The sequence below is a fragment of the Petaurus breviceps genome, unplaced genomic scaffold (assembly GCF_028583685.1).
Source record: "Petaurus breviceps papuanus isolate PSGF00001 unplaced genomic scaffold, PetGlider_PUasm1.0 90879, whole genome shotgun sequence".
NCBI classification, from domain to species: domain Eukaryota; kingdom Metazoa; phylum Chordata; class Mammalia; order Diprotodontia; family Petauridae; genus Petaurus; species Petaurus breviceps.
Genome location: NW_027187368.1, coordinates 15,107,365 through 15,122,923, shown reverse-complemented (window position 1 = coordinate 15,122,923; position 15,559 = coordinate 15,107,365). Strand labels below are relative to the sequence as shown.

Sequence of the window (15,559 nt, the reverse complement as noted above, 5' to 3'; positions counted from 1 at the left end):
ATCACACAGAAATGTAGTAAAAGACACACATCTAGAAACAGATACAACCACACTCTAAGGCAAACACAAACTCAGAGAAAGATATACAAAAAGGTTCTCACAGCTATACAGAGCCCTACATAATGACATACAAAGATCCACAGTTGTAAATATACTGATAATATGATTAGTAGCCTATTATTATTTGCCTATCAACTTGCATCAGATTGCTTGCCATCTTGGGGAGCAGGGAGGGAAGGGAGGGAGAAAAAAAAACTGGAACTCAAAATCTTATAAAAGTGAATGTTGAAAACTATCTTTACGTGTAATTGGAAAAAATAAAATACTATTAAGTGGAAAAAATTTAAGTGGGAAAAAAATCAGGTAAGGAAAGTAGAGGGAAGATATTGCCATTTATTGTAATTGGATTAAAACTTTAGAACATTCAAATATACAGTGCCATGGGGAATATCATGAGCCTAAATGTTATCTGGACTAGGGAAGGAAAGAACATTTGACATATATTTTTAAAATATATAGTGCTAAAATAAAGAAAAAGAACTAAGTATTGGACTTGAAAATAAAGAGTTGTTTACATTTTCTCTGACTTTCCATTTCTACTCAGTAAATTATGCAAGACCTATTTTCTTTGATATTAAAGAATGTTTTACAAATTTAAAAAAATACAAAGATCCATAGTCATACGAAGCAATATTCCAGATACACAGGCATACTTATAAACATTCACTACTGCCCAGACACAACTACAGAGTTCCACACAATCACACACAGAAACTGCCACATACACATCAAGAGACAGATTCATACCCAGAGCCACACAGACACACAGAGACTCTCACTGCCATAGGGGGAATCCTCCATAACCACCTAGAGAAGCATCTACCCAGATCCTCTACTGAAAAAGTAGAGGTTCCAGTTAACTGGAGAAGGATGGGAGAAACAGAGCTACCAGCCTTTATCTCAGTCAGTCTCCTCTTCCCCTGCCTTCCCATGATGCCTAGTAATGAAGGTGTGGATTTTTTCCTCATTGTCCTAGCAGCAACCCTGGAAGAGCTTGCAGAAGCATCTGCCTAAGAAGCCTAGGTCAGGTCAGACCGGGAATGAGGAGGAGAGCAGACTCGAGACTAGCAGGAAAGCCATGCCAAATACCCAAGGGAAACATCTTGAGGACATCCAGAAAGTACCCTCCCAGGAGTTGTGAGTTACAACACATGCTCCAAGTTGGAGCCTAATGGTCCCTTGATTCTAGTATGTACAAAGAAAGAAACATATAACCACAGAAACATGCAATGACCACCACACACACACACACACACACACACACACACACACACACATCTTCTACCCCAGTCACATGCGCATCAAGGAAGATACATAGCAACAATGAAAGAAATACACAACAAGATATATACATATACATAGCATGCTGTGAAAATAGATAGGAAGCGAGGGAGACAGATACAAAAGCAGAGACAGAACTATGTATGTGCAGACACGGAGAGATGTAAAGAGAGAACCACAAAGCCAAAAACAGAAACCCACACAGGGAGAAGTTCATACTGCCATACAGAAATGGATCTATATAGACACACACAGAGAGGCACACCAGCTACAAACACATGTACAGAGACACACCCATACAGAGAGGCACAACAACACAGAGAGACCCGCACACAGGGAGGGACACACTCCTAGGGGTACATGTGAACACATATACACGTGTCAAAATACATAGCTATCCACACCCATCAATATAGAGATCTACACAACCAAACACGTAATACAGTGGGACACAGGCTTAGCCATATAACACATCACATCAAGAAAAACCCACCCACAGCCACACCCATAGCAAGACAGAGAAACTCAGAGCAGCACAGACAATGAGAATGACACAGAAGAGAAAAGACACATATATTGAGAGATCAGCATACCAAGGGACAAATGCACCCACATAGCTAGAAGAAGGTTCACAGCTACACCCAGAAACACCACCTCAGGCACACAAATACACACACACACAGGCATGCACACACACACATACCAAGATACACATATGTAAAGGCAGGCACACAGAGAGACAAATATATAAGACACAAAAAGAATTGGCACGGTCCAAAAACAGACACATACATAACAACATAAATGCAGTGACACTCAGAGGCAGAATCAGGGATAGATATATACATTCACCCAGAGATGCAAATCCCAACACACACACACTCACACTCACACACATCTAGAGGTACACAAATACATGCCAGGAACCTATGCCTAGAAACAGACACCCAGAGCCAAAAACATAGACATGCATTGGAACACATAAAAATATACATATACACACCCAAAAACATACACCAAGAAAAATATGTGGAGATACCCACACACCACACACAAACACAAACACAAATCCAGAGATACATATATACATACATCCAGAGCAGATATACACACTCCCACAAAAATATACATACACACACCCAGATACAGATACATACATACACATTTAGAGAGATACACAGCGACACACACACACAAAAACACACACCCCAAAATACAACTACTACACACAAAGGTACATATGCACACCTAAAGATATACAGAGACAGTCACACCCAGAGAGAAAGACACGCATATATACATGCATGCCCAAACACATATACACACACCCAGAGACACCCAGAAAGATAGAGACACAGACACACAGAAATACAGACACAGCTGGAAACACAAAGCCAGCCACATGTCCAAAGAATCCATAGTCAATGACAAACACACAGTTGTACATCAAGACAGTTACACATAGCAACCCCCACACAGTGATGGCTACAACAGCCCTCACACAAATACAGAGACCCACACAGCCTCACACAGACATAGTTCTACCCATAGACAGAGAAAGATGAGCATAAACACAGAGACAGAAACATGTATGCACACCCACAGCCATGAAGGGAAAGACATATAGTCACATATAGAAATCAACTCAATCATGCAAAAAAAAGATATGTGCCCACACTGAAAAAGAGGCAAAGACATGTGTACACAGAGGTAGTTAAATGCATACCCACAGAGAAAGAGAAATTTGTACAACCAGAAACAGAGATGAGCACAAACACAGGTACACAGAGATATGTGCACATCCAAAGACAATGAGATCCGTACATACAAAAATGCACAGACACCCACTCAATCAGAGAGACAGTTATACACAGAAACCAACACAGCCACACAGACAAAATTATGCCCACACATACAGAGACATGCACACCCTGATATACAGAGAGACATGCTCACCCAGACAGACATGTCTCCCCACACACTCAGGGACACAAACACAGACACATGCACGCAGAAAGGCATGCCCACACGCATGCACACAGAGATATGACCACACACTGAAATAGACAGAGCCACATCCAGAGGTTGAGGCATACATGTAGATACAGAGAGACATGTGCACACAAAGATGGATGCACACCAAAACAGAGAAATGCATACCCCACAAAGACTATGCCACTGAAAGACTAAGAGAGAGATGTGCATATCCACAGAGAGAGAAACGGAACAAACACAACCCCAGCAATGAGCATGAGAACTCATCGAATAACAGTGAAGGAGAGATACACACTCAGGCACAGAGAGGAACAGAGAGAGAAAGACACACACACACACAAGTACACACCCAAAGAAAAAGATCCATACATAGAAAGACATGCTTACAACCACACAGAAAAATAGCTACACAACGACATTGGCAAAAAGTCACAGAATACAATACCAAACATACACAAAAACCACACAAACATACACAAAGATACAGAATGATTTGCATGCACGCATTCACAGAAAGATATGGACAGAGAGAGAGAGAGAGAGAGAGAGAGAGAGAGAGAGAGAGAGAGAGAGCAATGCCTGTGCACAACCAGAAACAGGAGAGATGTGTCTACACAGAGAGAGAGAGATGCCCATGGCACACACACACAGACACAGTCACAGAGAGACACTACCACATAACCAAACGGACACAAACAAAAACAACACAGCTACACACAGGGATACAGATGCACACACACACAGACATATATACATAGAGAGACAAGCCTATATATACACAGACAGACATCTACAGCCTCATACAGTCCTATACATAGACCACAAACAGTCGCACTGCTAAAGAAAGTCACACACAGAAACCAGCACAGCTCTACATAGACACAAAGCTGCATACACAGATAGACAAACTAAAAGATAAAACACATACACAGGCATATCTGAACAAAGAGAAACATTCAGAAACAGAGAGACACTTGAAAAAGACACAAAGGGACACAGGGAGAACATAAGCATATAAAGTCACATACAGGGGCAAAAACAGACACACAAATTGAAGCATCGAGACCCAGAGACAGAGATTCACATGGGGACAGAGACACACAGGGTCAGAGAGACACACGGAGACAAAGAAGCACATGGGGCAGAGACACACAAAGGGACAGAGTCACAGAGAGAAAGATAATACCATATCCAGAGGGACATTCAGAGGGATGAACGCACACACACACACACACACACACACACACACACACACACACACACACATGGAGAAAGGGACACATCAACACAAGGACAAAGATATGTGTTCTCACACATTGGCAGAAAAAAAAATCGACAAAGAAATAAATACATACAGATGTAGAGAGATGCATGCACCCAGAGAGTAAAACTCAAAGGCACACACAGAGAGAAGAAAATTACCATGTACACCCAAAGATAGAGATATGCTTATGCAGGAGGTGCAAGAACACCCAGAGTCATAGAGACGAAAGATGTTTGTACATACAGAGATGTGCCCGGCCATCTCCAGGGATAGAAACTATACCCTGAGGCAGAAATGCACTTACAAAGATATATGGAGTTACACACACACACACACATTCTCCAAGAGACAGGCACACAGAGACACAGAGCTATACAAATCTATAGTCACATAGCCCCAGAGAAAGACACATAATCATCCAGAGACAAACACACCCACATAGAGACTGCCATAACTCTAGGCAGACATTCCCACAAAGAAATGCACAGAGACACACAACCATAGAGTCTATTCAGTTTCACATACACACAGAGACAAAAAGCATAACACACACCCACTGGTATACATACAAACACAACCAGTCACTTGTACTCAGATACCTAAATACAGACCTCCAAATAGGCACACACAAAAACCGACAAAGTCACACAATTAAGTACACACACACACAGAGGCACAAGAGATACAGACAGAACCACATAGAGACACAGTAACAGACATTTACCTACCCAGACACACACTCCAAGAGATAGATACAGACATTTAAACACCTCAAAACATTGATACTCAAGAGAAAAACACCCAGAGATTCAGAGAGATGTATAGAGACCCACACATGAAGTCCCATCTAGGCATTCACACACACACACACACACACACACACACACACACACTTACATGCACATATATCAAGACAGACACCCACCCAGAAACAGACACACTCATACTCAAAGAAAGGCATACACAGACACAAACATATCCTCCCAGAGACAGACAAGCTCCCAGAAACACAGACATACACACACACACACTCTCTCTCTCACACACACACACATACATACACTCAGAAAGAAAAAGGCCTACACAGAAGACAGAGATAGGCCCAGACAGATACACATACCAAGAAGAGGCAGACACACAGAAACAAAGACAGATACATATAGACAGAAAAATAGAAATAGACATACACAGGCAGTCACTGAAAAACTGAAAAAGACAGGTACAGAGAGTCAGAGATCCAACCTGGGATGGAGACAGAGCAGAGACCCATATACAGAGCCAGACAGAGTCAGAAACACATACAGAACCACACACACACACATACACACAGATAAATAGAACTACGCAAAGACAGAGACAAAAACACAGAGTAACAGAAACAGATATACACAGAGTCACACAGAGGTTGAGGTATAGCTATACACATGGAGACAGAGGTATACAGAGGCACACACAGAGAAAAAACACATATAGGAAAAGGAACACACAGAGACAGCTAGCAATGAACAACCAACTGATGGAACAAACGAGGAGACAAAGGGGGAAATGTGTGTGAGGAAGGAAGGAAGGAAGGAAGGAAGGAAGGAAGGAAGGAAGGAAGGAAGGAAGGAAGGAAGGAAGGAAGGAAGGAAGGAAGGAAGGAAGGAAGGGAGGGAGGGAGGGGGGGAGGGAGGGAGGGAGGGAGGGAGGGAGGGAGGGAGACACAGACACAAAGAGAGGGACCCTGAGCCCAAGCCAGGGCCAGAGATCAACTTAGGGAGCAAGTTGCAGAGAGAGACATAAAAAGAGCAACAAATAAATTGAATTACAAACAGATCATACAAGACAGAGGCAGCAAGACATGAAGAGTCCATGAGGACCTTCCAGATATAACAGCCTGGAATTATGGGATCACCTAGACAAGGAGTCCTTAATCTTTTTTTTTGCGTTGTGGACCCCTTTGGCAGCCTGGTGAAAACTATAAACTCTCCAAAATAATATTTTTAAATTAATAAAACAAAATAAATAGTATCACAAAAGAAACTAGTTATTCTGAAATACAACGATCAAAAAAATTTTGTTGAACGAAACAAGTTCATAGAACCCATGTTAAAAACGCCTAACCTATGGGGGCAGCTAGGTGGCGCAGTGAGTAAAGCACTGGCCCCAGAATCAGGAGGACCCTAGTTCGGTTCCGGCCTCAGACACTACTTAACACCCATACAAAAAATCTAGCCGTGTAACCTTGGGCAAATTACTTAACCCCAAATGCCCTCCAAAAAGGAAAAAAAAAACCCTGACCTAGAGTATCTAGAAGGAAAAAAAAATCAAAGAATGAGGAGAGAAGAGACTATGCTGAGAAGAGGATCAGCTGAATGAACAAGGAATATCTGTCTCAAAGAGAAAACTAGGGGATGATGAGAAAGCTAGGCTAGAGGGATGTGATTGCCATCTTCATTTATGACAGAATCCAAGACTCTCCAGAGTTGTTAGGGACCTCAGAGTCCACATTTGTATTGGAATCTCTCTCTCTGTCTCTCTCCCTGTCTCCCTTCCCCCTTCCTCATCCTCTTTCTCCCTGACTTTGTAGATCATCCTTCTGCTTTTCCAATCTACCTCTCTTGTTCCCAATCTATTGTTCACATGCTGTACGGTTGTCTCTGTGTTTTCCCTTTCCTGTATGTGCTGCTTTCTCTCTGTGTATTCAATATGTCCAACTGTTCAACCTGCCCTCTGCTTACTCAAATGATAGGAACCCCATGGTTAGGAGGGGATATATTTGAAGGGCTATCAAGTGGAAGAAAGATTACAAACTTGTTCTGCTTGACCCCAGAAGGTAAAACTATTAGAAATGGGTGAAAACTTCAGTGAAAGAGATTTCAGTTCAATAAAAAGAAATTACAATTAAAACTCTCCAGGGGTGGCCAGGTGGCACAGTGAGTAAGAGCACCGGCCCCAGTGTCGGGATGACTGGGGGATAGAATCCTGGCTCAGACACTTAGCACCCACCCAGAAACACCTGGCCGTGTAACCTTGAGCAAGTTACTTAACCCCAATTGCTTTAAAAAAAAACAAACAACTCTCCCAAGGATCAAATGAGACAATTTCTGCAAAAGCACTTAGCACAAAGCCTGGTGCACTTAGATAGTAGGCACTATCTAATGCCTATTCCCTTCCTTAAAAGTGAAGAGAACTGTCTTAGGAGACAGAACGGTTACTCAATGAAGATCTTCAACCAGTCAGGGATGGTGTGGCTGACATTCTCGTCCTTCTATGTACAGGTTGAAGTAAATAACTTCTAAGGTCCCTTTTCAACTCTGTCATCCTAGTCCTGATTCTGTTACTAACTCACTGTGTGACTTTGGGCAAGTCCTTTCCCCTTTCTTTTGCTCAATTGCTTCATCTGTCAAATGAGGATGATAAAGCCCTGACCTCATAGGGATTTGGTAAGGGATCAAATGTAAAAATTCTGAGGAAATACATAAGGTACCAAACAAATATAAGATCTAATAATAATGGCACAGTGAAGGAAGAAACACAGTCCTAATAAAAGTTTGTTGAGTTGCCATCTATTATTCCCCAAGCCTCAGGCAAGGGCCTCATGGCCTCAGCCTGCAAAAAACACAACTATTAGAATAATTTTGTTATTATTATTATTATCCCTGAACCACAGCCCCCCCCCCGTGCTCCACCCACACACAAACACCCATTTTGCCTTCAAAAATAGGTCAATTCTTGATTACTTTGGATTATCTACTAGCAATGGGCAGCTAGGAGGTTCAGTGGATAGAGCACTAGGCCTGGATTAAGGAAGACCTGAGGTCAAATCTGACCTCAGACACTTACTAGCTGTGTGACCCTGGGCAGGTCATTTAACCCTGTTTCCCTCAGTTTCCTCATCTGTAAAATGAGCTGGAATAGGAAATGGCAAACCACTGCAGTATCTTTGCCAAGAAAATCCCAAATAGGGTCATGAAGAGTCAAACACGACTGAAAATCTACTAGCAGATTTTTCATTCTGGCTCTCTGAAATCCTCCAGAGGCAGTAGAAGCCCTGCAGGACAGTGCATGGTACAACATGTTTACTGAATTGACCTGGATCTGAATCAACAGTGTGATGACTGTCCAAAAAAAAGACCAACAATATTTTAGGCTACATCAATCAATCAACCAACAAATATTTATTTTCATGCCTACTATGTGCCAGAATGCTATACCAGGTACTGGAACTACAAAGACAAGAAACGAAACTAATCCTGCCCTCAAGGAGGGCATTCAGTCGGATGTATAAAGTCTAGTATCCAGAATGAAGACTGAATTCCTATTGTCCTCTACCCCACTCATACCCCCATTTGGAATACTGGTCCCAGTTCTAGAAACTAGATTCTAAGGAGGACTAGATAAATTGGAACACATCCAGAAGAGACTGAAAAGGACAGAGAAAGAGCTAGAAGCTGTGTCATAAAAAATCAGATGAAGTACTGGGGATGTTTAGTCTAGGAAGAAAGAATTTAGGGTTGAGAATGTAACAAAGGAGGGAGACAAGAGTAGTCTTGTCAAGCAACTAAATGGCACAGTAAATAGAGTGCTAGACTAGAATTTAAGGGAGACCCGGTTTCAAATCCTACCTTAAAAAACCCACTAGTCATGATCTTGGGCAAGTAACATCACCTCTCAACCTCAGTTAGATCATCTGTAAAATGGGTATAATAGCACCTACCTCACATGGTTGTTGTATCAAATAAAATAGCATATAAAAAGCATTTTGGGGGAAAAATTTTTAATGCTATGTAAATGAATTATCTAGTGATTATTATTATATGTTATAGATTACATAATTATTTTATATTTATAATTATATGCTTATATAATTATTGTATATTCTATCTATTATTATTATTATTATTTTATTGAATATCAAAAGGGACATAGGGAAGAAGCAGCAGATGTTCAGATTGGCCTCTGTGGGCAGAACTTGAACTACTCACTAAAAGTAAAAAGCAGGTTTAAGTTCAATATAAATCCGAGGGAATACTCAGAAATCAAGGAATGGATGAGCAAGTCATGGTATGTAATATGATGGAATTCTATTGTTCCAAACTCTTATCAGTATAATAACCTACCAGGATTCCAGAGAACTGAGGAGGAAACATGTCACCCACCTCCTGATAGAGAAGGGAAGGACTCAGAATGCAGAAAGACACAATTTTTTTTTTTGGACGTGGCCAATGTGGAAATTGGTTTTAACTGACTCTACATGTTTGTAATGGGTTGTCTTTTCTTGTATTCTCAACTGGGGGAGGTTGGAGTGGAAAGATGAGGAGGCAGATCTCAGCTGATTAAATAGTTTTTTTCAGTTCAATATAAGGAAATTCTTTCTAAGGATCAGAGATGTCCAAAAGAACTGGCTGCCCCAGTAAATGTCATCACTGGACATGTTCAATCACCAACTGGATGATCGTGTATCTCCAATGTAGTTTCTGTCTCTGTGTCATCCACAGGATTCATCAAGGACAGAATGAGTCTAGAGGACCTCAGGAGTCCCTTGTATATGATATTGCATTGTACAAAATCTGAGAAGGGAGTAAATACAGCTAGTGTTATTTTTCAGTGTTGTAACTATGTCTATATTTTTTTCCTTTCAAAAAAATCTTGTTTTGGGAATAAAAATCAGATATTCAGGGTGTCTTATATTCAGACCAATATGATAACCTCAAGAGCAGTCATAATTCAGCAAATGTTTCTTCACTAATGGGACGGCCACCAGCTATAAAGCATCACCTAGTATTAGGCTCCCGTGGTGGGGTATCACCCAGGCATATGCCCCATAATCATCAGATATCTATAAGGCTCTTTTCCCTGAGCTCTCTCTACCCTCTCCATCAATGCAAATCAGCAACTCAGTTGTAACATCCAGTCTCAGTTGCCCGGGACATTAAGAAATTAGGTAACTTACTCATGGTTGCTTGTCAAATACCAGAGAGTGCCATAATAGGTATTTAATAAATCTATTCAATTGAATTTTACCAGTCTTGGTGGAAGAAACATGGTGCTGAGATATAAATCGCTGACTCATGCCATTATATTCAAATGTAATAATAATAATAATAATAATAAATTTTCATTTCCTTAGCATTTTAACATTTACAGAGCATTCTCTTCACAGCCAGCCTGTGAGGTAGAGAGTGAACACATTATTTTCCCTGTTTTACAAATAAGGAAACAGAAGTTACAAAAGTTTAAAGTGACCAGAAAAGGAGAAGTGGCTGAGACCCAGGTTTGGGGACCCAGGTTCAGAGAAACTAGGAAAAGTGCATTTCCAAAATTATACAACCCAAGTGTGCCACGTAGAAGCGTGCAACCTAAAATGGACAATAAACAAAGGATTACCTGGGTGTGAGGTGTCGAGTAGTCTAGAACTAGTACAAAGATACTCAGTTGGGAGACTTTTTCCACCTCTAGGGCCTTGCCTATGAGGGACCTCTGCCCCCAGCCCTGCCCCTGCCCAGTGCCTCACCCCAGGACCTTAAGGAAGTTATGGTTTGCTCAGGGAAAGGGGGTCTGAGTAGCATGCCAGGGAACCCAGGATAGGGAGGACATCATAGTCCTCCACCCTCCAGAGCTGTTTCCTCCCTTGCTATATCTATAGCCAGGATTGGCATTTCAGAGAAGAGGTACCCAAGTGAACCTGACACAAGTGTCATCGGATCTGGAACTGGAAGGGACCTTAGAGGTCATTTAGTCCAACCTCACCGTTTTACAGAAAAAGAAAATGAGGCCCTTAAAGAAGTGATTTGCCCAAGGCCACAGAAGCAGTAAGAGTTGGAATTGATGCCATGTCTTCTGACTCCCAATCCGGGGCTCTTCCTCCTATACCCTATAGACTCTCCATGGATATTTTCTTTTGCAAGTCAAAGGTATTTGCACCTAATCCTTCTTTATTTTTTCTTCCCAGACACAGACTCAACAGAACAGAGTCTGTCCCTAGAGACAGAGCCAATGGTTCATAGGCTCTCCTTCCTCCCTCTCAGGATAGGGGCCTGTAAGTGTTATTCTTACATTTCACATATATGTGTGTATGTATGTATGTATGTATATTTTGTATATATGTATATATGCATATGTATATGGGCATGTTATATCCCCATCATAATAGAAGCTCCTTGAGGGCAAGAACTCCTTCACTGTAGTCTTTATACTTTTAGCACTTAGTATAATGTCTGGCACATATTAACTACTTAACAAATGCTCGTTGATTGATTAATCAATGCCATGCCCAAAAGTGGTTCCTCTACTCTATCTTCTTTGTTTGTTAACAGTTGCTCCTAGAGACTGGAATCACTAACCGAGTTTAATACCATGACCTACACTCATAATCACCCAAAGCATTCAGGGTGACAGAGAAAACTGATCTCTGTGGTCCCCACTACCCCAACCCCCTGGGATTTAAGAATGGACAGATGCCCAGGCAGATGTTGCTATAGTTCGAGTAATTGACCCCCCGCCGATGAACTTAGCCAACCTTCTCCACAGATGCCACTGAGTCTTTCTTTTCTTTGTGCCTAGCATAATCCTCATTTTCTTTCAGTAAATTTCTGCTCTGGATCCAGGTTTTGTTTTGAGGCCTCACCAAATTCACCGCCTTAGAGCTGACAGGGTCGCGAGGTTTCTGTAAAGAAAGAGGAGCACCCTACCCCCACCCCCCCCACACAGGCCCAAGTTATTTCTCTAAGGCAACTTGAAATCCCCGAGGGAATGATGCCTACATTCCATTCAGGGCCTATATCAACTGATGTGGATGTGGGAGAGAGATACCCCAGGAGAGGAAAGAATGGTAGTCACAGCCATCCCCCCATTCTCTCTCTCCCTTTCCATCTGTAGTATTCCCTCACAATGGAAAAGAGGATTGAAAGATAAACTCAGCAGCTGGGACGGTTGTGAAGCCTTACTGATCATAGAAAACTGCAGTCACTCCACTTAGCCCAGTCACAGAAATAAATCAGGCAGAGTCTAAAAGAAACCAGGTGTGTCCTAAAAGAAATTAGGTAGAGCAGACAAAATTAGGCAGTCTACAGTAGGGAAACACCAATGAAAACACAAGCCAGAGAACAGGTATTATATTTCAGCATTGAGTAATGGGAAGCCCTCTAGATGTGGAGTTGAGAGCCCCCCAGGGTTCTAGTCTGAACTTGACCATAAGAGTTGCATGATCTTGGGTGGGATATCTCACTGCCCTAGGCTTCAGTTTCCTCAATTACTAAATGTGGACCATCATCTGCCCTGCTTACCTCTGTCTGTCAGGACTGTAGTAAGGAATAAACCAGGCACTGAATGGAAAAGGACTTTGAAAAATTAACCTGCACAAGGGATTTTGATTATTCTTTCAGGGGTCCCACCTGCAATTTGGCCTGAGCTGGCGGCTCCTTTCCTCCCGTGTGTTTCATCGCAGATGGGGCAGAGGTCAGGTTCCTGTTGACCTGATACTTGGCAGACTGCCCTCTCGTGGGCTGCCGGAGGGCCTTTTTTGCCCAGTACTTCTTGATTCTGTTAGTCCTGTTCACTAAGTCAGCAAGTGTCATTCGATTCTCCTCCATGAAGACCTGCCCCCACAGGAAAGAAATCATCTTAAAATAAGGACTCGAATTTGGCGGGCTCCTCAGTCTGCATGCTTGCTAAGGATTGAGTTTCTCCTAGGGTAAAAAAGGGGAGGGAATGTGGTATAGTGGGAAAAGCACCATGTTTGGAGTCAGAGGATCTGAGTTCAAAATCCAGCTCTGACAGATATCACCTTGGCCAATCACTTAACCTCTCTGACCCTCCGTTTTGTCATCAGTAGTATAAGTTTGTATTCTGAGGACAGGGCAAAGATTAAATTGGACTAGAAGGCCTCTGAGGCCCTTTCCAGCTCTAAGACTATAGAGTGAGCCTATTTTAAAAGCATCTCATACAGGTGTCAGGCCATACCCTGATAGAGAAGTAAGTTAAGTGGTGGGGTGTGGTGGTGAAAAATGGGAGTCATGAGATCTGTGTTCTAAACTCTGATCCTCTACTAATCAGCTATGTGACTTTATATAAGTCACTTCTCTCTAAATCTCATTTTTCACATCTGTAAAATGAGGAGAGTTGATGATCTCAGATACTTTCCAGCTCTGACATATAACAAAACTACATCTCTTGAGCTCTAAAGTCCTGAGCTGCAGTAGGGCTAAAGCCAATTCAGTGTCCTCTCTAAATCCATCACCAGTATGGTGAGCCTCTAGGAGCAGAGACCACCAGGCTGTCTAAGGAAGGAGCAAAACAACCCAGGTCCAAAAGAGAACAGGTCAAAGCTCTCAGGTTAATCAGGTGTGGGATCAGACCTGAGAGTATTTGCTACACTTCCATCCTGGGCTAGATGCAGAGAACCAGTTTCTGAAAGGAAAAGGAAGAGAAAAGGAAGAAGGGGAAAGAGGAAAGAGGGAACGATAGGAAAGGGAAGGGGAGGGGAGGAAAGAACAAAGCTAGATTTCTAACCACTGCCCACTGGCCCATCCTCTAAATTTATCCAGTTATCCAACTTTCCCTGAACCCCAACACGGTTAAGAAATTGAAAGGGTGGGGCGTCCAGGTGGCACAGCCAGTAAGAGCACCGGCTCCAGTGTTGGGAGGACCTGGAGATCGAATCCAGGGCTCAGACACTTAGCACCCACCCAGAAACACCTGGCCGTGTAACCTTGAGCAAGTTACTTAACCCCAATTGCTTAGGGGTGGCCAGGTGGCTCAGCGAGTAAGAGCACCGGCTCCAGCGTTGGGATGACCTGGATCGAATCCCGGGCTCAGATACTCAGCACCACACCCAGAAATCACTGGCCGTGTAACCTTGAGCAAGTTACTTAACCCCAATTGCTTAAAAAAAAAAAAAGAAATTGAAAGGGAGGTCAAGGGCTCCCCTTGCACATACCTTCCTGGGCTTCAAGACCAGGGGGCTCCGCGAAGCATTGAAATAAACAAGGGGTTTCCCCCAGCTGACATTCCAGATGAAAATATCACCATTATAGGAAGCTGATCCCAGGATGTTTCTATGGTACTTGGCCAGACACAGGATATCCTCAGTGTGAAAGTAAGGCCAATGGTCATACAAGGGGACTACTTCCTTGTTTCGATACCTGGGACAAACCATCAGTCATCAGTCAAGAACAAGGGTGTTTTCCTACATCAGAGCTCCCATGGACTTTAGCAAGTTTCTGCTAACTAAAGCCACTTGGGATACAGGCCCATATCATGCTCTGCTTCTCACATCAAAACTTTCTTCCAACCTAGAATCACAGAAGCTCAAGAGTAAAGAGGAATCTCCCCTGGCCCAACCACTACCTGAACCCTGGTATCACATACCTAAGTGGTCACTGAGCATGAGGAAGTGTTCAAGCACCTTCCAAGCACCAAGCTCATTCTACTGTCAGATACCTCTAAATGTTATAGAAGTTGCCCTCTGCAGTGACTCAAATTCTATCTCCCTGTCATTGCCACCCCCTAGTCCAAGATTCAGAGAATCTCAGAGTTAGAAGGGTCTCCCTAAGGTAAGAGAGTTCAGTACCTCAATGAGTTTATTGAATGAATGAATGAAGCAAAAAATCAAATCAGCTTTTTTTCTTTGGTCATTGTTGACATATTGAGCTTGTAGTCATTAAAACCCCAGGGACTAAACCAAATATTACTCTTTAGTTATGCTCTCCCATTCAATACTTAGGCAGCTTTTTTAAAAAAAAATAAATGCAGAACTTCACATTAATTCCTATTAAATTTCATTTTCTCTCCATTTTAAAAGGGAGGTTGGTATACAAAGATCTAGAAATGACTTTTCTTCCTTTCAGTTTCAATGATCCTTCTTTACTTGTCTCATGCATCTCATACTCTGCACTACAGTCATTATATATTATTGCATCTTGTGGGATCCTTTTATATTTATCATGTCCCACTCGCTATAGAGTATGAGCCATTTGA

General features: G+C 42.3%; 1 protein-coding gene across 1 annotated transcript in view; it reads right to left on the bottom strand.

Moving 5' to 3' along the window:
• Positions 1-15,559, bottom strand: part of EFCAB8 (EF-hand calcium binding domain 8) — a 132,214-nt gene that overhangs the window by 37,495 nt on the left and 79,160 nt on the right. The window contains exons 20-22 of the mRNA XM_069073962.1: positions 14,520-14,724; positions 12,988-13,179; positions 12,102-12,269 (exon numbers count right to left, since the gene is read on the bottom strand). Coding sequence (XP_068930063.1) covers positions 12,102-12,269; positions 12,988-13,179; positions 14,520-14,724 — 565 coding nt within the window. The remainder of the gene's footprint in view (positions 1-12,101; positions 12,270-12,987; positions 13,180-14,519; positions 14,725-15,559) is intronic.